This window comes from Dicentrarchus labrax, unplaced genomic scaffold (assembly GCF_905237075.1).
Source record: "Dicentrarchus labrax unplaced genomic scaffold, dlabrax2021, whole genome shotgun sequence".
NCBI classification, from domain to species: Eukaryota; Metazoa; Chordata; class Actinopteri; family Moronidae; genus Dicentrarchus; species Dicentrarchus labrax.
Window position 1 is genome coordinate 15,126,410 of NW_026136724.1, and position 23,125 is coordinate 15,149,534.

Sequence of the window (23,125 nt, forward strand, 5' to 3'; positions counted from 1 at the left end):
CGAGCTCCCCCAACAGCTCTGGGATGTAGATTTCAAAACACTGTCATAAAAAACCTACTTGCGGCACCCTCCTCCCCCTCTCTACCGCTGCTGATGTGCATTTGTTTCCAGGCAACTTTTTCGTGTGGAGCAATGTCTACCGAGGTGGGTAATACATTCATCGTCCCTTGTTCTTATAGCCAGCGTGGCTAACCGGTGTTGAGGGGGGCGCGTACGTTTATGTGGAATTGTCGTAAAGCAGTTTGTGTTCCTCGCTCGTTCTTGCTTCTCACGATACTTCCTATTTCCAACTTAACGGAACCGTAGTCCCAAAGTTGCAAGGTTGGTTTTTCACCTGGGGACGCTAGGGGGAGCGGGGAAAGTCACCATTTTCACCAGAACAGGCCACTTTTTTGATTTCTAATGCCTACATTTCATTCAATGCTTCATTAATGTGTCACAATAATGTAATGTTTTTGAGTTAAATGATCTTCATTTAAGGGCTTTTCCAAGAAAATTATGATAAATGTGATTGGGATTAAATCAGAATATGTTTCTGCAACCCCTTAAAGTCTCCGGTCCACCCTCTTGCCACCCCATGAATATTTCTCTAGAACTGCCCCTGTATAGTAACTAACACTCCAGAGGTGTATTTGTGTAGTTGTGTACTTTTTTGACATTGCAAGCTAAACTTAGTTTGACAATAAGTTTTGCATGATGGATTTGGGCCACAGTAGAAGCCTTGAGAATTATAATCTAAGCAAATAATAATTAAAATACGAAAAGTCAACAATCACACACACTACTGCTTGTGTGTGGTAGAATTACTTGTTTAAGGAAATCACCTTGGCAACGACTGGCAGTTTGCCATCGTGGTCCACTATCATCTCGCGATGCTACTGTTGCCAGAGTTTTGCCTTTCTTCCCCCCTTCCTCCTTTCTTTAAGGCCACAGCGTGAATGCAGCATCACCACTCGTGTGCCAGTGCGCGTGCCTCCAGCCGGGTGTCACGAGGCTGGAAGCGTGTGCGCGCAAACACGTGCCCGTGTGTGAGCGGTGGTGCACGGTGGGGCCGCGTCGGAAAAGGGGGGGGTGGCACGCGGCGTCGTATGTCACTTGATCTCGAACATCAGAGCAGATAGATGAAGCTAAAGCGATTAGATGGGAGGAGGGCTTTGCGTCACTGGAAAGGTGGCTGTCCTGGATATGTGAATGGATTAAGAAGAGAAAGTACATGAATGACTGCATGAATGAAAGAACAATGAATGAGTACTATAGAACTATTTCCCACATTTAATTCTCTTTTTACAGCCCAACTAAATCTCCTTAAAATAAAGTTATTGAATATACATTGCAAAGAAAGTAGACAAACTACGTCAATTGTGTGAAGATGCTTTCGAGAGAGAAATTCATGTTGTTAAATCTGTGGTAGTTTGCTTTGTATATATTTATATATTCATAATCATCAGTTTGAAGTTAGATTTCATAGTTAACCCATTTTCAAACTGACCCGGGACATATTTATAGCACATTTTACATCATACTGTAAGAGTGGTGTACATTCTTTACAGGAATAGGAAAGATTTTTAAAAATCTGTGTTTTTCTGTATCAAAAATGTTGACTGGGATGAAGGGGACTTTCTCAGTGTGTGACTATAATATATTTAACTTCAGAGTTTAAGTGGACAAGTTCTTTTGCATGTTAACATATATCAAAAACATCACTCTCTCTTTTCCCCTCTATTTCTATCTCTCTTATCTGTTATTGATGATGTTACAGTATCTATAATTTACTAGCATAACATATTCAGGAACAGTATTATATTATTGTTACTAGGAGAATTTCCACCCCCCCCAAATTTTCCAATCTTTAATCTAACTTAGAATATTAAGTATTTCTTGACTGTGGTTGATAAACTGATAAGCTAAAGACACAGTCAGTAATTTGTTTGGTTCTTACTGACAACATGGTGTGACCAGTATGTAGGATTTAGTGGCATCTAGTGGTGAAGTTGCAGACTGCAACTAACTGATCACTGCTCGCGTCTGTATTTGACAACCTGGGAAACTATGGTGGCAGCAAAACTTGCGAAAAACCCCAAATGCCCCATCTACAGACAGGACTGTACGGGCTCAATAGAAGGTGGGCCATTTAATAATAACAATGGAACAAAAACAGAATGATTCCTATATTCGGGTGATTATATACTAATGGAAACATACCTATAAACATTATATTCCATTTCTGCTAGTAAATCATTCTAAATGTTACACACTGGCCCTTTAAGTAATGAATATGATACGTATTCATTTATCTTCTACCATGTTTTGATCACACTATGTGTATTTATAAATTAATAAAAACGATGTTTGAGCTTGGTGCATATACTGTTGATTTTCTACCAGGTCCCTTGTCACAAACTACGTGGGCTATTTGTTCTTCATTAAACCTGCAAAAATGTCCTGATTAGCCACATTGCTCTGGCTCACCGCAGCTCACTACAGAACAAATCTCCCAAGGCTCAATGACCAATTAGGCTGAGGCCCCAGAACTGCAGGGGCCCTGAAAGTTCCAGCCTAAATGTCAACTAGTTTGTGATCATTTAATTAAAATTTTATTCTGGAATATGCACTAATGCACAATATCAAGCGACATGAAAAGGGCGTTGACGTTCCTATCCTGAATCCCTGTCAAATTCCACTTTCTAGACTTCTGTTGTTTCAGTTTTGTAACTGCATCTTCAAAATTAATTTGTCTTTGATCAAGATTAAAGTTAGTTATATTAAAATGATGAGTCACCAGTGAAGACCACATGCTCCAAGAAAATACTATAAAAATATCATACTATTATTATATATATTATAGTGCTGAAATAGAACATTATAACAGCCCTTAAGTACAATATGATGTTAACATATAGAACCCTCATGCTCTTGAGGCTCTATAGCGTAGCTTCCAGGACCCACTCCTCCTGGGAGAATATTAAATTAAGAATATTAGATTAAAAGAAGGAGTAAAATAACCTTAACATACAATAATATCATAAAATCAAACAGAAACACAAAGGAGGGTGTACTAAAAGCAGTATAGTGATGCTAAAATAGAAAAGGATGATAAACAAAGAAAATATAATTCACTATCAGTTATTTTAAATACCTTATATAAAAAGAAATACGACGGGGGTGGTTGGTTGGGGGGGATTATGGATTGAAAGAAATAGTCGCCAAAAACAGCCCCCCCCTACCCCAACTACCCCCTACCCCAACCCCCTCCCCCCAGCCTGGGGTTTGAATTAATGTGTTTCTATTTTTGGCTCTCCCGTGTTTCCAGGGGAAACCTAATGACGCAATGACGTCAATGCAGGTCACCAGCAAGAAGCAGACTGGAGGAATTGAGTGGCTTCCATTAGAGGTTTTGCAGCATTTTCCAGAGAGGAGGGAGGAGGACAAAATGGATTAAGAATTAAGAAATGCACAGAAATAAAATAAATATAGAGCGAAATGAATGGGAGGCAATGCGACTGACGTCTGGGAAGAGAGAGGATGGAGAGAGAGGGTGGGAGGGTGGAGGTGGAGGGGTTGGAGGGGAGGAGGAGGAGGAGGAGGAGGGGGGGGACCCTACTGCTGCATATCAATGGGTGCCGTTGAAATTCCCAGGGATTATTGGAGGGAAAAAAGGGGGGGGAAGAGAAAAATGATGCACGCTTCCTCGGATCGGTGGTGACTGGGTGAGCCCATTCTATTTTTATTATTTCCTCTTTGCTTATTGTTGAAGTGAGTAAAACAACAACCTGCAATTCTGTTTTCGTGCTTATAGACAGTGTTGCCATGTAGAGAGCCATTGAGAAATCCATCCCCGAGTTTTGACGGTGAAGCGTGAGTGGCCAGTGTTTTTTCTCCGGAGAGACGTGTTGATGTGGGATGATAGGGGGGGGATGAAAAACACATATTCAACTAAAAGTGTCTTCGTGTTGACTTCCACTGACTTGATTGCAATTCTTTATGATTAACCGCAGCGGTGGACGTGCTCCGTTTTACAGCCCCTGTTATACCGAAGCAATACAAATTCTGCATCCATCGATGTATATTCACTGCTGAGAGTGTGTGTGTGTGTGTGTGTGTGTGTGTGTGTGTGGCACTGAGGGGAAATACATTTTAGTGCGATGATCAAAATTTTGAGGACCAGCCGCAATCTTTGAAATATTAGAAACACCAGGAGAGGATCAAGGCAGTACTTGCAAGCGGTGTCGTCTAATTGCAATGCCAATCACTCAGCATCTTACATCATGTTAGATAGTGAAATGTAAACGATTCCGGTGAGTTTAATTAAGATCGAGCTATCTATAGAAACGGAGCTGGTTGATCATCGTTTGCCAGGAGGTTACTTTTCATAGCCGTGTATGTATGTGTATATGTGTGTGCGTGTGTGAGAGATGGGGGGCAGTCGTGCGCGTAGAGCCTAGAAGAAGTAACGTTACTTCTGTTAGTGGAATATAGCGAAGATTATACCGTTTCGACGGGTGCACGCGCGCACGCGCGAAACACACAGTGCACACACTCTGGCAGGCTTTCAATGCGTTATGGCAACAAGTGCCAATTCATGCACGATCAATTCATCTTCAGACTGCACATCCCATCGTGATGCCACCCCCCCACGCCAAAAAAAGAGAGATTTAATTTAGTTATATCAGCTGTTTTTATTGCATTTTCTGTTTATTTTTTTAGTTTGGATCTTTGTGTTTTTCTCACCCTCAATTTAATCGTTTTTCTTTTCTTTTTTTTTTTAACCAACTCCACTTTTTCCTCTTTCCACAAACTGGGCTCAAGTGCAGGGCGTTCACCACGCAGCGAGAGCTGGTTTCAGCACCATGGACAGCTCTGTGTATTTCAGGACCACGGAGAGCGCTCTGCCTACAATCATCGCTTTAAGGCCGGCGAGCAGGTGCCATGCGATCGCCTTTGAAACACTGGACCGATCACCCTTTTGCTGTAAAGGTGGACCTACCTCAGCAACTTCTAGAAGATGGAGAGCTCGCACTGGGTTAAGGGCCAGTGGAACTGACACTGCGAAAATTAGATCATTGGCGCCCGTTCGGGCCATCACAAATAAACATCATTAAGTAACTGAATAATCAAAATATAACGTACAATCTTAAGTCAGTGTATAAGAAAGTAAGCCGACTATGGGACAATGTAGGACACATTTAGAGAAAGAGCAGTAGGGGATGTGACATTTTTTTCTCACATATGACGCATGTAGTGAGGTAAGTGTGGCAGATGCCTACGTGTGCAGATGGTCCAGTCTGCTGGTCCCTATCTGCCCTGGGCTTGACGTAACACCCATATACAGGCATAGGCCCCAGATGTGGTCATGTGCTGTGCACGCCTCCTCAATGTACAACACAAAAAGCCCTTTAAAAGAAAAAGAAAAAGAAAAAAGAAAAACCTTTTCTCAAGTTGTTCTTTACTGGAGCATGAAATTTCATGATGTAGGCCTGCACAATGAATGGATTTACACTAGCAGTTTAGCTTGTGTTTGATGCAGAATTTTTCTCTTTTTTGCTTGATTTGAGTAAAGAGTTCAGCTGGATCCTGATTTAAGATGCTACTGTAATTTCTGGATTTACATTTTGCGGCATGGTTTGCGAGGAAGAGCAAAAAAGCTATAGCTGCAAACAATTCTCAAGACATTTTTTGCAATGATTAATACTGCAGGTTGTAACAATTCAAGACTGCATGTGTAGTGTTATTCGGGGAACATTCCCCCATTCCTACTCACACTCCCTCCTCCATAAAGGCGTCACTGCAAAAGCACTTCACAACCAAAAATATAGGAACATAGGCATGAAATGATGATTGGTGGTGATGATGGTTTTTGATGATTGATACAATAGATATCCCTTTACAGTAAATGCCGCTAAATCAAGAGACAGTTGTCAGTCGTAAAAAAAATAAAAAGACAAAACACACCCTCAAAAAAGCTGCAATGGTCAAGAAAAATAAACTGTTAAAAAAGGACATTTTTGATGATAATGACTAAGTACTAACAAAAAATGTGGTAAAAGAGCATTTTTATCGATTGTTTTCATTTTTTAAAATTTTGTTACAGAGATGATCCAAATACACCTTCGCTGATGAGATAGGATGTGTGAAATACTCACTTACACCATCGTATGTGTAGCTGTTTATAGAGTATGATTTAGGCCTAGACCTTTAGCAGCACACACTTGCAGATGGTGAATTTAATTTTGTCGTGATGAGGGTGTGGCACAGAATGGCGTTCAGAACAACTATCTGTATCACTGAACTGACTACGGTCTTCTTCATACAGGGTGGTGCACTGACATATATGGTGGCTGGCTTGTGATGGTGGGCAGTGGTTGTGGTAATTGAATGTTTTATACTTCCTGGTTTCCCTGTAGGACATCCTGAGTGAAACAAAGGTAATCAGAAAGTAGACACGTATTTTTTGTTCAGTTTTCAACAGATTCAGATCTAGTCGATAAATGATCTCATTGAATCTCTCATGTTTTCATTCTATTTGTATCATCTACATCATCACTGGATGAAATGTGATCGGGAATGTTCTTTCTGTCTGCCTTATGTAACTTTTTAGAGCTTTTACAGTGGTTTTAACGTGGTCTCAGAGCTCTGACATGGCAGAAGCTGATGAGGTAGAGTTTTGAAGCATCTGCAGTGAATGTCATAGATTTATTACTGCTGTGGTTTTCTGAATGTACTTGAGTTATAATGGATAAAAGGTGGAAACAATAGTTCATGGCTTATTTGTCTAAAGGGGATTAAAATTAACAGCTGGAATTGTGAGTTGTTACAGCTTTTGTAGCATGCTGTCTGTGTTTCTGGTTAAAACTCAGTGATTGTGATGCCTCAATTTCATATTGTGACAGTATTTTGAGTATGATTTTTTGATTTAACAAAAAATGTCATCAAAACTAGAGGTGGAGGAAATAAAATCCTCCGTAGTGTGTTTCAGCCGGTCAAACAGGTACAGTAGAGGCATTAATTTGCACTCCACCACATCATATAAGTTGAGGAAATGTAGTCTTTAATATCGTGAAAAGACAAGAATTGAACTATAATATTCAGTTCAGATATCATGTTAGTTGGTGGCCATATAATAGCTGACTTTCCTTCCGAGAAACCAAACTTAAAAGGAATTGATGTTTGTGGAAACGTTTGCTTGAGACAGTTCTTAGTGAGTTCCTCTCCTGCCATGACCTGTGCAGAGTTAGTGAAAGCTAAAAATTAAATCTTGAATGTGACAATGGAGGAAGGCCGTATGTATCACATCGTGGGGGTTTACCATCCAATGAAAAGACAACGCCTCACTCCTTTAGGGGCTGGATTGTACCAGCTTAGTGATGTGTAGGGAAGACCGGGGTGAAGAAGAAGAATGTGGTACTCGTGTCTCATCAAGTGAAAGGATGAGGTGAAGATGCCAATCCGTGTCTTTCTTGCCTGGTGGCTGAACATGTGAACACTGCTTCACCGTGTCACTCAAAATACAGAGCAACTCATTTATTCCACAAGATGTCTGGATCTCACAAGTTCTTCTACTGCGAGCCTTGGTCACATTTTGAATGGTTGCAGGTCATTATGTGCAAGCTGTGGAAGAGAGAGCGGAAGATGCAACTTTAGGAATTCTAGACTGAAATTTTGCAGGAAAGAGACGTCAACAACTTGCTGCATTCGTCATCATTTACAGAAGGGAAATAGATCAAACAAGGGGGACAAGTGTGTGTGTGCTTCATTAGAGGTGATTCTTAAGGCCTTGTTCTGCTTGTGAGCGTCACAAGCATGTTCCAGTCCTCTAGCCATTTTTGGTTGCAGATGGAGACAGATTTGATTACGTTTCACAAAAACTTCACAAAAGAGGGATCAAGGGATACCTACATTCAGGAATGTAAAAAATAGCCAAAAATAACTTTTAATGCATTAAATGGAACTTGATTCCCAGACACGGTGGGTCTCATTCACAAACCATGCATGGTCAAATTTGATCTTGAAATGTAAAGGTTTGGAAGTCCTGAAACTGAACAGGTTATACATAGAAACTTAAATTAAAAATTTTCTATGGACATCAATTGAAGTAACTACATTTCAGTTAATTTCAAAACCCACTGACATTATCAAAGCTACATAATGGAATTAATTGGCAGTTAGAAACTTTTGCACTATAATGTATCAACTCCTCCTATTCTGCTCTAGGGTAAGGACTCCAAAGTAGCCATTTCAAATGCGCAGAATATCACACTTTAAATGTAAATTTAGTGACACCGATCCAAACCTACTAAATTAATTTTCTTATTGGCCAGGAAAGAGTCACAGCTTTATGTTCCATGTTGCTGCTGACATAATAAATGGTGGTTAGATTAACAAGGGTCTCATGACAAACTACATGGTGTTTTGGTAAAATGATGACCAAAATCTAATCAGACCCGTGATCAGCTGTAACACCCTTCATTACTTACAGTTTGATGCAACCACACTGCCACAGATGAGTCCATATGTGTATTGGAAATTAGTTGCACGTGTTAGACACTGCAGACCAACAGTCAAAATTATGATATCATCCAGTTTACCATCTGATGAAGACATGAATACATAAATTTAATCAGTGTCCCGCACTGATGATGGCCAATTAACAATGAAAATGATGCTGAAATTCTTGCATTACTGTCTTCATTAGAGACATGATTGCATGCCTTATTGCAGTTTCATCTCGTGTGTGTTTTTCTGATGTAGCAGTACCTGACAGCATGAGTACATTTACACATCGCTCTGTCGTTCTTCACCTCTCATTCAGTCTGTTTGCTGTCAGGTGGTGCCTCCGTCGGCCATTCAGCATTAACAAGCATATGCACATCCAATTTACAAACTCATCACATTCAGTTATACCTGTAAAACAATATTTAATAAATCCTGCTTTGGATTTTTGGAGGTACATTTCTTAAGAAAACAGAAATAGAGATGGTTTGTGGATGAGACCCATTGGGCTTTCTGTGGCTGATGGACGAATCACGTTTAACAGGAGATAGTTCAAACTTTTCTGGACTGAACGGAACTCATTAGGTCAAGAGAAGGGGATTCAGACAGTAGAACTGATTTTTGACAAAAAGCTTTTTTAGGAAGCTTAAGTTTCAGCCGTTTCTGAAAGGTTGTAGATCCTGACCTTGACATGATGACCAACGTTGTCTTTTGCTTATCCAGACTCGATTTGATTCATTCCATGCTAGTACTTGTATTGTGTTGGGATGGTGTGGTGGTAAGTGTGTTCTGACTGATATCAAATGAGAAAGTAGAAGCACAAGACAATCCTTAGTGAGTTGTGTCCTGGAGTTTCCACCCATACTGAACTCCACTCTTTAAATTCCTTGCATGCATCAGATGTGCTTATGGCTCTTTTTCTTTCTATAGATGCCAAGGTGATCGCCCCAAGATGCTGAAGTCAAATTTGTGTCCATTGTGGGTCTTTTTGCGGTCTGGGCTTGCTGTTCCTAAGGCAGTAGCCAGGAAGCCCTTACCCCAAAAAGTATCTGCGCTGGATTCTGGCATCTGAACCGGGCATTGCCCTTCTTTCTCCCTGATGGAGCAGTGAGTATCTCTCATCTTTGTGGGTGTTTCAGATTGAGGCTACTACTCATTTTGTGGCATACGCACAGTACTAAAAACTAAACTGTCAAGGGCTTAGCCAAAATTAGGTGTGGCTTTTGAGAAGTTGTGAAATACAAGACAATAATTTTTAAATAGGAAGCATTTGAGAGGCTTAGAACAGGATGTGGCAGAACAGATGTCTTAATCAGAGCAGGAAACCTGAGAAAAATCAGATTGTGAAGAGTCGTATTACAGTAAGAAATAGATGCAGCTTTACCCGTCCTGACTTCAGATCCAAGAGTGTAAAGCTACACTTCCTACAGTGCCCTAATATCAAAATTAACATTCAGGAAAACACATGTAGTATATGCTTTTGCCATTGTTAACATACCAGGCAGTATAGATACACTCCCCACTGTGCACAACTAGGGGAGTCATTAGAAAGATATATGCCATCTATTGTAAGCATACAAAATATACCAACTCTTTTCACAGAGTAATCCAGATAAAAGCCATTATCCATTTCCCATATTATATGTAAGTCCATACTAATAAACTATAATAACATAGGGAAAATGCAGACAAAGAAATACAGATGGGTGAGGGAAGGTTTGAGACAATCCGGATGTGGAATTTGGAAAAAGGTTTAATTGCTCAAAATATCAGTGAGATTTCTCTGTATTTTGTAATTTGAATGCATATGGCAAATTCTACTGACATCATGTTCTATAATTCTAATATAATATATATATATTTTTGTCTAAAATATCATGTTTTGCATTACCACTTAAACATTTCTTGTCATATAATTTATTTTCTCTTTTGTTATAAAATTCAGCCACTAATAGGCTGCCTTCATGGATTTGTGTGTGTATATATATATATATATATATACATATATATATATTTTTTTTTTTTCAATTATTCAGATCTGTAAGTTGTTTGTCAAGGTGTGTAATGAAAATGAACTGGATGTAAAGAATTTGTCACTGCCTGATCAAATGATTCATTGCTTTAAGTTAATCAATCTATGGGCAAATATTTTTGAGTGTTACATTTATAGCTGATATACTTGGAGTATCTGTTTCATGAAGTGTGTTTTATAAAATGACATAACTATCAGTGGAATATATGGGCCATACATTTATAGAATTACCTCTACAAACAACATAAATCGGATGTACACAGTGAATAAGTGAGCTTAGTGAAAATTAACCTGTAGCTGTGAGCCTTTAAAGCACTGTGGTACGTAAACGTGATATTTTATCCAAACCCAGGAACCTTCACAATGTGCTTTTTGTACATCAAAACCTGAGGCAGTTTTTGTGCACTCTTGAGGACACTTCACTTACACTAACCATATGGCTTTATCACTCGGGGAGTATTTATATGCATGTGTACTGTACATACAGCACACGAGTGTACATATGATGTTCCATGCAGTATAGTGGGAAAACACAATTAGGAGCACACGTTAAGTGACAGATGTGGCAGATGTGTTACGTCTCTCATTATATCTGAAATCGTCCTTATATCAACACTATCAGCATATATTACTCTTTTCACACTTCTGTCTCTTTCTGGTTCTATATTATTATTTGTTCTCCTGTGACTCCTGTGTGCTTGTGTGGTCGTCCATGTTCAGTTTTTTTTTTTTTTTTTTTTAAATTCACTCCTGTTTCCAATACTTTTCAAAGCTGCTGCTGCCATTTATATGTTCATTATTGTGAGCAGGGACATTTCCTTGCAAGTGCTATGACTTGTTAAATAAAGATGAAATAAAACGATGATAAAATATTTTAGTTACTGTCTTATTGTCTGTCCAGTGTATTATAACCAATATAAACCTTCACACACACACACACACACACATACACACTAAATACTAAATAATAGGTTTAACAAAGTATTAAATACACTAAAGCTACTGAAGCAAATTAAAATAAGAACAACGCACTGATTATTTATGTCTTAAAGTAGAACTGATTTTACAGTCCAACAGCGCCAACTAATCCCAGACAAAACCAATGACTCTTCCTGCCTTGTGGGTGGCTACAGTATCACACAGACTAATACGAGTGACATGTTTTCCGGTAGACCGGGCCTTTGCAACCATTAATTGACCTAACCAATCCCCAACTGACCTTCAGATTGGAGCTAGAGATTCCCAGTTAAATCACAGGGGCTATGGCCCACAATTTGTGTGTCACACATTGCCCTGGGAAATGGGGCAGTGCCTCATCCATGTCATCAGATAGGGACGTGGGTTGGTGGATGCACATTTGCTCCTCTATCACTTGTAATGAAGTAAATTAAATTTGTAACCACAGGCAAAAGATACTGGAAAGGGATATTTTTTGTATCATATTGCTGAAGAATATCTATGTTCAACATATGTGGCTCCATGTCATGTGATACAAAATAAAATGTAATAAAAGAAGTACATTTGTGGTATTTTTCATGTCTTCACAATGGTGAAATATACAGTCATTTTCTCTCTGTCATATATGCAACAATGTATAGTAAAAGATAGGATTGTTCTTTGTCATTAAGGTCAATAAATAATCAAATCAAAACAGTTCCAAGTATTGAACAGTTGCAATAAGAGAAACACAGGTTTAAAAAAGGAGAATTGTTTAAAAATTGTAAAGGAGAATAAATTCAAACAAACCACGAAGAACCTGTCTGAAGATCTACTGTAATTTTAAACTATATAGCCTTTAAATTCTTAGTTTCTAAGGTATTGCCCTTCAGGAGATTATATAAGGCTTGCCTCCAAGGGAAATTAATAAGAAAGGAAGAATGTCGTGCAGAGTTGACACATACTCAACACAAACTGGGGAACTGCTCCTTCATTAAATCTCTGGGCGAGTGTAGCTCTCCAGAGGACGTTTTGAGGAACTGCAACCAAGAACACACGGTGCAGCTCCATCACAAAGACAAACAAATCCACGCTTCAAAAAAGAACTGAATCAAATTGAAAATGTGTTCCAGTAAAGTCCCAGCTGGATATTTAATGGACTTACAGCTGGTTTATCCAGTTAAATTTGGAAATTCATACTGGTAAGTCTCCTCCCCATGACGTATTCAGACAGTAAAGTTACGGTAAAGTGTTAAACATGAATAATTCAATGCCTCATTTGGCGCAACAAAATATGTTGTCTGAGGACAAGTTTGCTATTCTTGGCTTTGGGGCCTTTCAAAGATCTGGTCTGTGCTTTAGTTGTCAGTCTTGGTGTTTTTGCCAAGTACTGCCAGGTATTTTGTTTCAACTCAATGAGGTGATTAAATTTAATTGCCAAAAGGCTACTCATAAAAGTGATTTGAAGTGACATGAGTGGACTCAGCAGAAAATAAATCTTGTTCCAGTATTTCGTGCTGCTGGCAGGACTGGCAAAAATGTTGTGTTTTCATTCAGGTCACTGGAGATGACGCAAAAAAAAAAAAAAAAAAAAAAGAGGGGGGAAAAAAAGGATCACGCACAGTTAGATGAGTGTAGATGTGTTTCATTATAAGACAATTTTAAGAGCAACCACTTGTTAATATTAAAATGATGGTTAATCATAACATCATCATGAGAGTGCTGATGTTTAGCAAGTAATAATTACCAGGTTCTCTATTTTAGTTTAGCCTGTTAGCATGCTGACATTTGCTAACTAGCACTGAACACAAAGTATGGTCGGGGCTGATGGAAATGCCATTATTTTGTGTCACTGAAGTCGGGATTCATCCTCTGGGGATGATGGATGTCTGTTTTAAATGAAATGGCAATCCATGCACTCGTAATGGAGATATGTCAGACTGGAAAAACAATAAACAATAAAACTATTTTGGTGTGAAATGAGGTAAAAAAGTTTTTTTCATACATTTAAATTTGGTGGATTATAAGTAAGTAATACCACACAAGACACACGGACGCATGATTGATTTGCTGACTGTCTTTTTTTTTACATTTGGAAGAAAATACAAGGCTTTGACGGTCTATAACAGAACTTCAGACAAATCTGTCTGGTGTCTGATCGTATGGGGGTTTTAAGTTTACTGTACAATCATTCTCATTCCTTAGTCATGTGTATTAAACCACAACTATTTCCTGTGCCGACAAGACATTGCCAACCCTATTCATTCTCAGTGGTGCACTAAAAAAATGTTTTCACCAGATGTGGGGTGAACAACAGAAAATGTTCTGTTGGTGCTGAAAAAAACGGGGGGCAAACTCAATCGGCTTACTGGAATTGACCAAAGCTGATATTCCAAGAAATTTCCCCTCCCTTGTTCCAATTTTTTTGTCTCCCTGTATCATCTACTTCAGAAGCAAAGTATTTCCATCTGCGTCATGTTGTAAAGAAGCAATGTGGTTGAGTGCCACAGCCCTGACTGGACGAGCGAAAGAGTTTGTTTTGGCAAGCAACATTATATGATTCTCGCTCTCTCAAACTATTGACCTTAATTAAAGTTCTGGGAATCTTGTACTACTGGCTTGGCAAATAGGAAATTGGGTCTCAATTAATGCTGAGTTCAAAGGGGAGCCTGTGCAGACAACAGTAGGGTCAAGAACGATGAGTATGTGAAAAGAACAAAGAAGAAGAATCTGTTTCCTGGAATAGTTCACGGCTCAGTGACTGAAATATAATTAATTGACTATCTGCAGAAGAATAATTATTTAGAGTAAATAAAGTTTGCTCATAGTTATTAAAAAAAAAAGATAACTGCATAAAAACCTCACACTCATGTAGACATCTCAGACTCAATAAACACATGCACCAGTGCCTCCTCTTTCTTGTTGTGTTAATAAATTTGACCATAGACTAAAATTCAAGCTATTTCCTGTATAATTAGTTTTGTAAGTACATAATATAATTTCAGTTAGTTTTAGTTTTTTTCTAACGTCTAGTTTTTATTTTAAATTCAAACTAAAATATATTTTTTCACACTGAGTGCACCTAGCTTTTAGTTTACCTTTAATCAACTATAAGAAACTTGCGCAACACCTTTTGCACAATAACCAGAAATTACCATAGAAGGGATTCCCTCGATGTGAAGAAGGTGGAAACATCCTCCAGAAGTTGTGACAAAAAACCTTTAATTGTCAACAAGAGCAGCTTAAGGACAGTTTACCTCTCTGACTGGAGGATTCCACGTACATAAATGTGTTTTGGAATTTCTGGAGAGGCATGCAAGACATGCACGTCTCTTTGTTGTCTCAGTATGTCGTCAAGTAGAGAACTTAACTGTCTGATCTATTGTCTGTTTCTGTGTGACTAATGTTTGCCTTATTTATGCTTCATACTTTTCCAGCCTCTCATTCATTCCAGCCTTTTTCACACTGTTAGATATGTCACCGTTCCAGAGCTCACCCTTTAGAAAAGTCATGACATTCTTTTGTTTTTGGATTTTGAGGAGAATTTCACTCAGCTCTTATCGAAAATAGTAAGGCCCGGGAAATAGCCATAGCACTGAGGAGCTTGGAGGTTGGACACTGACAGTCTTAGTCTCCTTTATAAGACTTTTTTTGGCATCAACACACAAATAGGGCACACCTGCAGGTCAGACAAGTGAAGAGAAGCCTGAATGCAAGATCTAGCTATAACCATAGGGTGAGAGCTTTTCAACATGGAGGCTTTGCATGTCACAAACAGAGGAATGAGGCCTCCTTTTTAGCCTTCAGCTTGCTCCATTTGAGCCAACAATATAGTGAGTGGAAAGATTGAAAGACAATTAAAATAAAGTATTAAGCTCAGCTAACAAGCTAACGACGTGTTAGCTAGACGGGGAGAAGGCCTATTCAGCTCAAGCTAATAGCATGTTAGCAAGAAACTGTGTATTCAGCGCTGGTGTTGTGTCTCAGTTAGCGCTCGGTCAGTTGAGAGCGTTCGGGATTCAACACAGTGAACTTCTATCAGGGCTCGAGGAAGTAGTACCAAACTTTTTATTTCACAATCAGGTGTCGTGAAAATCTATGTTGACATAATAGGGCAGGACTTTACAACAGCCTTCAGTTTGCAAACGGTATCTTCATCTAACTAAATTCTCCACTGACTGGCTTATCCTTCACAAACAAAAAGGTTCTCAGTTCACTAGTTAGTGAGCTGAACTGAACTCTTGGCCATGTTTCAGTTCAGTGAGTGGGACTACGCAGTCGGAGCTCTGGTCAAGCACTGAACGATTCATTGAACAAATCTTTTTAATTAACTAATTCTACTGAAAAGAACTGCTTTGCCCATCGCTGGCTCAACTAACAAGCTAACAGCACATTAGCGAGGTACTGAGCATTCAGCACAGATAGGAAGCTAACTGCACATAGCTCAGGTAGCAGGCTACTGCTAGCCAAAAACAACAGCCTCACCATAAAGTGTTATTGTAAAAATAAAAAATAAAAATAATATAACACAAGCTCACTCAAATGTATTTGCTGACTTAACTGGGTTAATAATTTAAGTAAACTTCTGTAAGAGTGACTTTGCCAAATGGAACAAGAAGAATACTTTTACTTTGTTGTTGGTCACAACAAGGGAACTCCCACTGGGGAAACACTGATTTAAGATATACGCATACAAAGAGGAACATTCCTGTAGTACGCAGCAAAACCTCTCTTCCATTGCCTACACACTCACACGCTTAGTGGAAGGAACATTAGGCCTTCAGACAGACCTAAAAAAACACCTCGGGAAAGCGCCACAGTTTATGAACTGCGCGTGTGCCGTTATTATGTTTCTATTTTTAACTTCTTGCTGCTGCTTCTGTCTCTAACAACAATACAAACAATAAAAACAGGTAGAAAACGTCATAAGTACCACGTTCCAGCAAAGAAAATTCCATTCCATGTATATCTCAAAATAAGATAAATAGTTTCAAAGACACATGTAAAGAAAATCCACGGAGGACGATCGTAGGCAACAAGATGATGACTCACTTCCTTTATTATATAGCCTATTATAAGATGAATAAATTCCAGTTTGTCATGTAATATTAAAATGCATTTCACGTATGTATAAAACGGCATTTACGTAAATGTTTGTTTCACAATTCTTCTCAATGTTATCATCCGTTTCTTTATTTGTTTGGTTGTGCACATGGGTATTAGTGGGTTGGCACAGCATGATGCCAGCTCAAGCTACAATCTACCTACACATGTTCCAGTACTTAAAAGTCAAAAATGTAATTGTGACATCAAAAACAGGCTAATACAAGCAGACGCATGTCCATCAAGAGAAATCCTCTAACAAGAAAACAAAACTGATCTATCTTTTTTTATAGCTTGTCCTGTGGATTTCCTGCGTAATCACAGTGTGCTGATAAGCTGACCTGTAAGGGTCAGGCTCAGGTTTGAGTCGGGGAGGAGGAGAAAGGAGGGGAATGGATGCAGGGCAAGACTCAAGTTCAGAGCAGACTATTTAAATGAGGGAAACCTGCAAAGAAGCATGTGTCATCTCTCTGTCATTCAATGTTACAGGAGCAAAGCCACAAGTCCATAACACAGGTAAGACTATTATATATTTCACAGTATATATATATTTGTGTATAATAGTGATAACAACAATACAAGCAATACTCTGTTTCTATTCAGCTGAAGACATTTAAAAAGGAAAAAAATATTTATTTGCAATGCGAAAGGAAAGCTAACTTTGTATTTATTTTTAACTACTTTTTTAAGGATGCACGTCACTCTGGCCCTTCTCTATGTCTCTCTTGTGGTGATGCCGGGATGTCTTCCCACAAATGGAGAATCTATCAGAAATACCATAAACAGCATAGTAAACATAGCTCAGATAACCCTGGTCCACATTAAGAAGCTAAAGACAAAGGTATGCACAGTGCTTAATGTACACATAGTCTCAGAACACTTGGTAATGTAATTGTATAAGTAATACATCATCAAATTCAAGATTAAACTGAACTGTCTATTGATATACAGCTTGTGTTCTTTTCCATAGTTGCCAGTGGCTCCACAGATAGAATTCAACACTCCTTCCATTGAGGGACTAACTAGTATCACTCATGACCTTAGACTTTTGGATAATGGACTGCAGAGCCCTTTCACAGACCTCCTCAGCCAGATCCAGGCTGATGTCTCCAGCTTGGAGGGAAGGGTGCACTCCCTGGCCCAGACAATGGACTGTCCCATCCGGGCCAGACCCGAAGGAGAAACCAGTGACAATTTGTTCCCGGACAGTCACCTTTACTTGACTCTGATGAAGGTGCAGCGTTACCTGGAAAAGCTTCTTCTCAACAAGGACAAACTCAAGGTCTGCTGAGAAATCCACACCTATAAGCACACATATGCTAAGTCTTATTTGCACAAATAGCTCAGATAATAATGTAATTTGTCTTTGCACATACTACTATTCTTTTTATAAAATGTATCTTATTATCTTCTTTCACATAATGATGTAATGCTCAAAATTGCTCTTTCTCTGGTTTCTAAGTTGGCATGTAATGCAAGTAGCTTTTGAGATGCATATTTTTAATTTATGTACTACAAAGATTTTATAGAATTTTGAAAAATAATTGAACTGTAGGCTTATTTTATCTGATATGTAGACTTATTTATATAACCTGAATTATATTTAAATTGTTTTAATATTGGGGGGGGAGAGATGTTTCAATGTTTCAATTTAATGGTATGGTTTCCAATTTAAAACATGTTTTGTATGTTGGTATGGTTATTCTATTATGTGCAAGATTTAGGAGGAAAAAGTATTCAGTGAGTATGTAATGTTAATGGTATTTGATTTGAAGTGCAATGTTTTTGGTAATATTGTATCTAGCAGACACATTAAGCTTATGGTCAATAGGAAATGTATTTGTTATATTAAACATTTTAGTCAATATTTGTTGCCTGTTTTTTTATTTATTCTATGACAATGTTTTAATGTTTAGTGTCAAGGCATAATTTTTACAATATTCTTATTACTTGTGTGTTATTTTGAAAACAAATTAAATGGTTTAGAAGTCTGGTCAACCACCTCTGGAGAAAATAAAAACAGCAAATTACAATTATATTTTTATTTACATGCTTTAATAATAATATTAATACAATAATATGTGTTGATTAAACTTAATTTCAGTCTTTGAGTTTACTCAAATAAAGTAATGAATCAGTGTCAGGAGAAACCAAAAAATCTTAAATTTAAATGTGTCTTCCTGTAAAATACACATAATATGAGTAATGACAAAATAACACACCAATGCGAAACACCAAACTGAAATAGTCAAATTTGAATGAGAAGCCTATATTAAAAAGGATTAACCAAGTATAACTAACCGAGTATGTGTTTTATATTTTGCACTTAAATGGTGGTCATATTGGACCAGAATATTTCTACAGTCTACATGTCCTCAAGAAAATAAATTATCGGATGATTATTATTTTATACAGTGAACTTTTTTATTATATTTGTTCTGAAATTTTAAAAAAATAATAATATTTCATCTTTTTTTATTAATTTCATGTACTTTTTTCAGTTATTTCATCACCGAGCAATGGATGAAAAATGACTTAAATTATACAAAATATGATTATGATGGCCAAAAAAAAATCTAATATAAAAATACTAAATAAATCATAACAGTAGGGAGAAATAATTATTTGTAGATTACTACAAAGAATTATCTCTCATAGAACATGAATGTTCCAATAAAGGCTGAACTCTCATCATCATCAGCGCGGCCTTGTGACACATACACAGCTGTAACGTGTTACCGCACATTGAATACCTCAGCCCTCACATTAAAAATGGGGAGCGCTCACAGTTGCATTTAACGCTTTTATACATGAGACAGATGAGGATTGAAATTATTTTATACTATATTATCCTAACATTCTGTGGCAAAATTAATCACACATTAATTCACATTAAAATGGAGTGAAAATAATTAATTCAAATATGAATTTAAAGAGAAGGATCTGTGCCAAAGAGGATCAGTCACTGCTCTGCATTACACACACGGGGATGTGAAAATAGGTTTTGGTACGCATTCCACAAACTTACCATTGAGAACAAAAGTATTTATACAATAACACTGCACAGTACATACAGTATCTATAAAAATATGAGTCATCAATAACAAAAAAATAATAAAGTTTAACTGTCTTTGTTTTGTTTTCTTCCCGGGTACCCAGTGTTGCATTTGTGATTTTGAGTTGAGTTGAAGAGTAACGGAGTGCATTTTATGGGATAAAAAAACCAATCACTTATAGAACTTCAAAGCAAATTAGAATGACAAATCAGGATTGTATTTAGGCACAAAAAGAGACTCAAAACTACGATTGGCTGCACAATATAATCCAGAACCAGGAGAAGGGAAAATAAAACAATAATTAGTCAAAAGTCTTTTACTTGAGGCACAATCTAAAGCTTGTTCACTTTTATATTAGTTGATAGTAGTTTTTAAAAATGACTTTTGGAAAAAAAAGATCTTAAAGTTAATACAAAATGGTCCTTATACCTCACAAAGAGCGTTACCACAAATGAGAACAGCTTTACACATGCAACTCAAACTGATGAGAAGAATATATTATACAAGAAATATAGACACATACATTGAAAATTTACTATTTTGTGTAAAATGTGGCTTTCACAACTCTCATATTCATCCCCCCTTGTTTTGTGAACAAAACTTGATAGAGACCCAGCAAAGGATATCTGTTTAAGTGAGTTTATTAAAAAAATAAATAAATAAAGCATTCACTTTTATTCCAGAGAGCTGAGAGTACAATTCAAAACATAGGTAGAGAAACCATACATGTACCACACGGACATGGGAAGATCTGATGAAACAGTCACAAAAGCCGTAAAGCCCCTTGTACTCCATGTATTCTGACTTAATCCATCCATACAAATGCAATACCAGCAGTTTGACCAGCAGATGTCACTATTTTGACTGCATCAAATGCTTTGAAACTTTTAGCACAATTTCTTTATATTGATTTAGAGCTTCAGAAAGCCAAGTTTCCACCAACAGTACTTAACATTCTGAGTTTAGGATTCTGCACGTACCCATGTTTTCCCCCAATCACTCACCTTTCTTCTAACCCACAGCCATTCACTTAAACTGCCTGCAGTGTCTGCCATGTTGTTCACTGCTGGATGTAGGGCCCTTTTACACTCAGTTCAGTTAATCTTTTTCTACTGCATCCTCCAGTACTGTCAACTTCACAAAATACACAACATGCTGTTTTTCTGACTACAATACAAAATCAGTGGTAGATCTCCTGAGATCTGTTTTCCTAAATCTCAATTTCCAGTCCTTCCCTGCTTTTAGCTGCCCTATATCATAACTGTTTAAAATCACTTGCTGCCTGACCTGCTCATCCTCACACACAAACAAAAACCCACTACACGCAATGTAAATCTGATGTAGCAGCAGATACAAAACCTCAAAGTTGCCATAGTTTGATTCAGTCAGTATTAATAGTAACAGTTGGCCCAGCCATTATTGTACATGTTCTAGTGGGAGATATCAATTCAAGTGAATGAGCCTCTAAAAGTCTGGTAGAGTAGCCACAGTGATAAACAGAATCACTAGGTTTAGAACAAGAGCCATCAACAAAAAATCACTTCATCTTCAAAAGGAGTGGCAGACAATTCAGTTCTGCAAGCTGACTTTCAAACTATTTAATGCATGAGGAGCAGACAGTGTGTTTTGGAGAGTTTATGTGTAACAACTGTACTGGATTAGATGTGGTGGAGGTTGAGATAGTCAGGCCGCAGTAGCAGTCAATGTGTTTTCATAACCACTTCTTCTTTGTGCAGTCATGCACTGTAAAGTTAAGTTGTTCAATGCGGTGGTAACCCGATGTGTTGTGTGCAGAGTAAGAGGATGTGAGAACAAATCATTGTATTTGCAGCAAAAGCTCCTAAGCAAGCTGTAAGTGGTTTTGCCATATACTCATGAGAGTTGGATAAAGACAGCAGAAACAGATGTCCTTGTCCTTGTCCTTGTCCTGTTCAGGCTTATAACATATCAGGATAAAATATTAGCTTGTATGTTGTAGGTGTGTCTTGTGGTGAACATCCACAAGGGTTGTTTATCAACTGGTCAGTGTATTTCTCTGGACTATGGCGTCAGTGTCTGCATCAGTTTGAAGAGAAGATAATTATTTGTTGGAACATTTACAGAGAATCCCTTCTTTGTGAATGTCAGTGAAAAGGAAAATTATACAATTCACAGCAAAACTAATCACTGGAAGGTTCAAAAGCACCAGTTAACTTTAAATAGAAAAAATGCAAATGTGTAGGGGCTCCTGTCTGTGGGCAATGGGTATCCCTATTTATGTTGTGGATTCCATGTCAGCTGCTGACATGCTGAGGACTTTTCCTGCTGGGCACTTCTTTGTGGCTGCCAGTCAGTGTGGGAAGCTTGAGCAAGCATCGTGTGGCATCAGCAGCAGCCTCTTTTTCTCGCACAAATTTGAAAAATTAATCCAGTCATTCAGTCATGTAAATGCAATTCTAGCATTCTAGCAACATTCTCCACACTTGGGGGAGGATGCATATTGGCCAATCATGTTTAAAAAATCAGGCAATTCATCAGTCAATGGCATGCAAGCATCCTTGACCCATGTTTTCGTAAACCTCATCACAAATGCACCAGTGGATTCTCCTGATCTCTGTTTACAGTTGGCATCATGTCTCATTTGGATTTGTTCATTTTGGTTAAGATCTGTCCAAAATGTTGTCATATCGGTGGGTTTAGCCCAAACAAAATTGCTGACTTATCTATCACTTTTATCTTTCTAAGTACAAAGCAAATGCCCTTCAAGTGAAACCTTAACATGGATAAGGACAGCACCCTTCCTTCTAAATATAAATACCCAGGACAGGGTAAACACACCCTTACTGTAAAATACAAATCCATCAGACAAAGAAAGACTCTGCCTTATACATACATTAAAATATTGGAATCCTGGAGACAGGTAAATCACTCAAAATAATTTTGTGACTCACTTCAGTCAAGGACTTCTGACAGCAAGTTGTTGTGATCTGTTATTTCAGTACCTGCTGGCTTGACCACGGAGAGTTTGTCAGCCTGCCACAGAGCTCTCATCTCTGTTTAAAAGTGATCAATAATTATTATACAAGCATTGCTTGTAATCAGACGGTATCATCCTGGCCTCAGATTGAATCCATCCATACAAATGCAATACCAAAGGTTTGGCCAACAGATGTCGCCCTTTTGGCTATAGTTCAACGAAGCCAAGTTTCCCCCTACACCAGTTAACATTATGAGTTTAGGATTCTGCAGTTGCCTGTGTTTTCCCCAGTCACCCACATTTCTTCTAACCCACAGAAATTCACTGGAACTAGCTGCAGTGTCTGCCATGGACCCTTTTATACCCAGTTCTCTTAACTGCTGCCAACTTTATAGACCTAAGCTTTTTCCTCTCATGGGCCATTACTGCATCCTCCAATAGCAGTGTCAGCTGCACAAAATACACACCCCAACAAACAAAATCCCACTAAGCACTACGATGTAAATCTGATGGTGATTTTCTGTTGAAATAAATAGAGCAAATACAAAAAACAGG

At 38.1% G+C, this 23,125-nt stretch overlaps 1 protein-coding gene across 1 annotated transcript; it reads left to right on the plus strand.

Annotated features, from left to right (window-relative positions):
• The first annotated feature begins 16,986 nt into the window (after positions 1 to 16,986).
• lepb (leptin b) lies at positions 16,987 to 18,375 on the plus strand. The gene is made up of 3 exons (XM_051392478.1): positions 16,987 to 17,074; positions 17,249 to 17,399; positions 17,529 to 18,375. Exons 2-3 carry the CDS (start codon positions 17,250 to 17,252, stop codon positions 17,847 to 17,849), a joined length of 471 nt encoding a protein of 156 aa, XP_051248438.1. The 5' UTR covers positions 16,987 to 17,074; position 17,249; the 3' UTR covers positions 17,850 to 18,375.
• The last annotated feature ends 4,750 nt before the right edge of the window (positions 18,376 to 23,125 follow it).

Bases quoted from the DNA above. Each gene is read 5' to 3' on its own strand.
- lepb (XM_051392478.1), top strand. From the start codon at position 17,250: ATGCACGTCACTCTGGCCCTTCTCTATGTCTCTCTTGTGGTGATGCCG. The intron at 17,400-17,528 runs GTATGCACAGTG...TCTTTTCCATAG, and splicing joins TTAAGAAGCTAAAGACAAAG to TTGCCAGTGGCTCCACAGAT.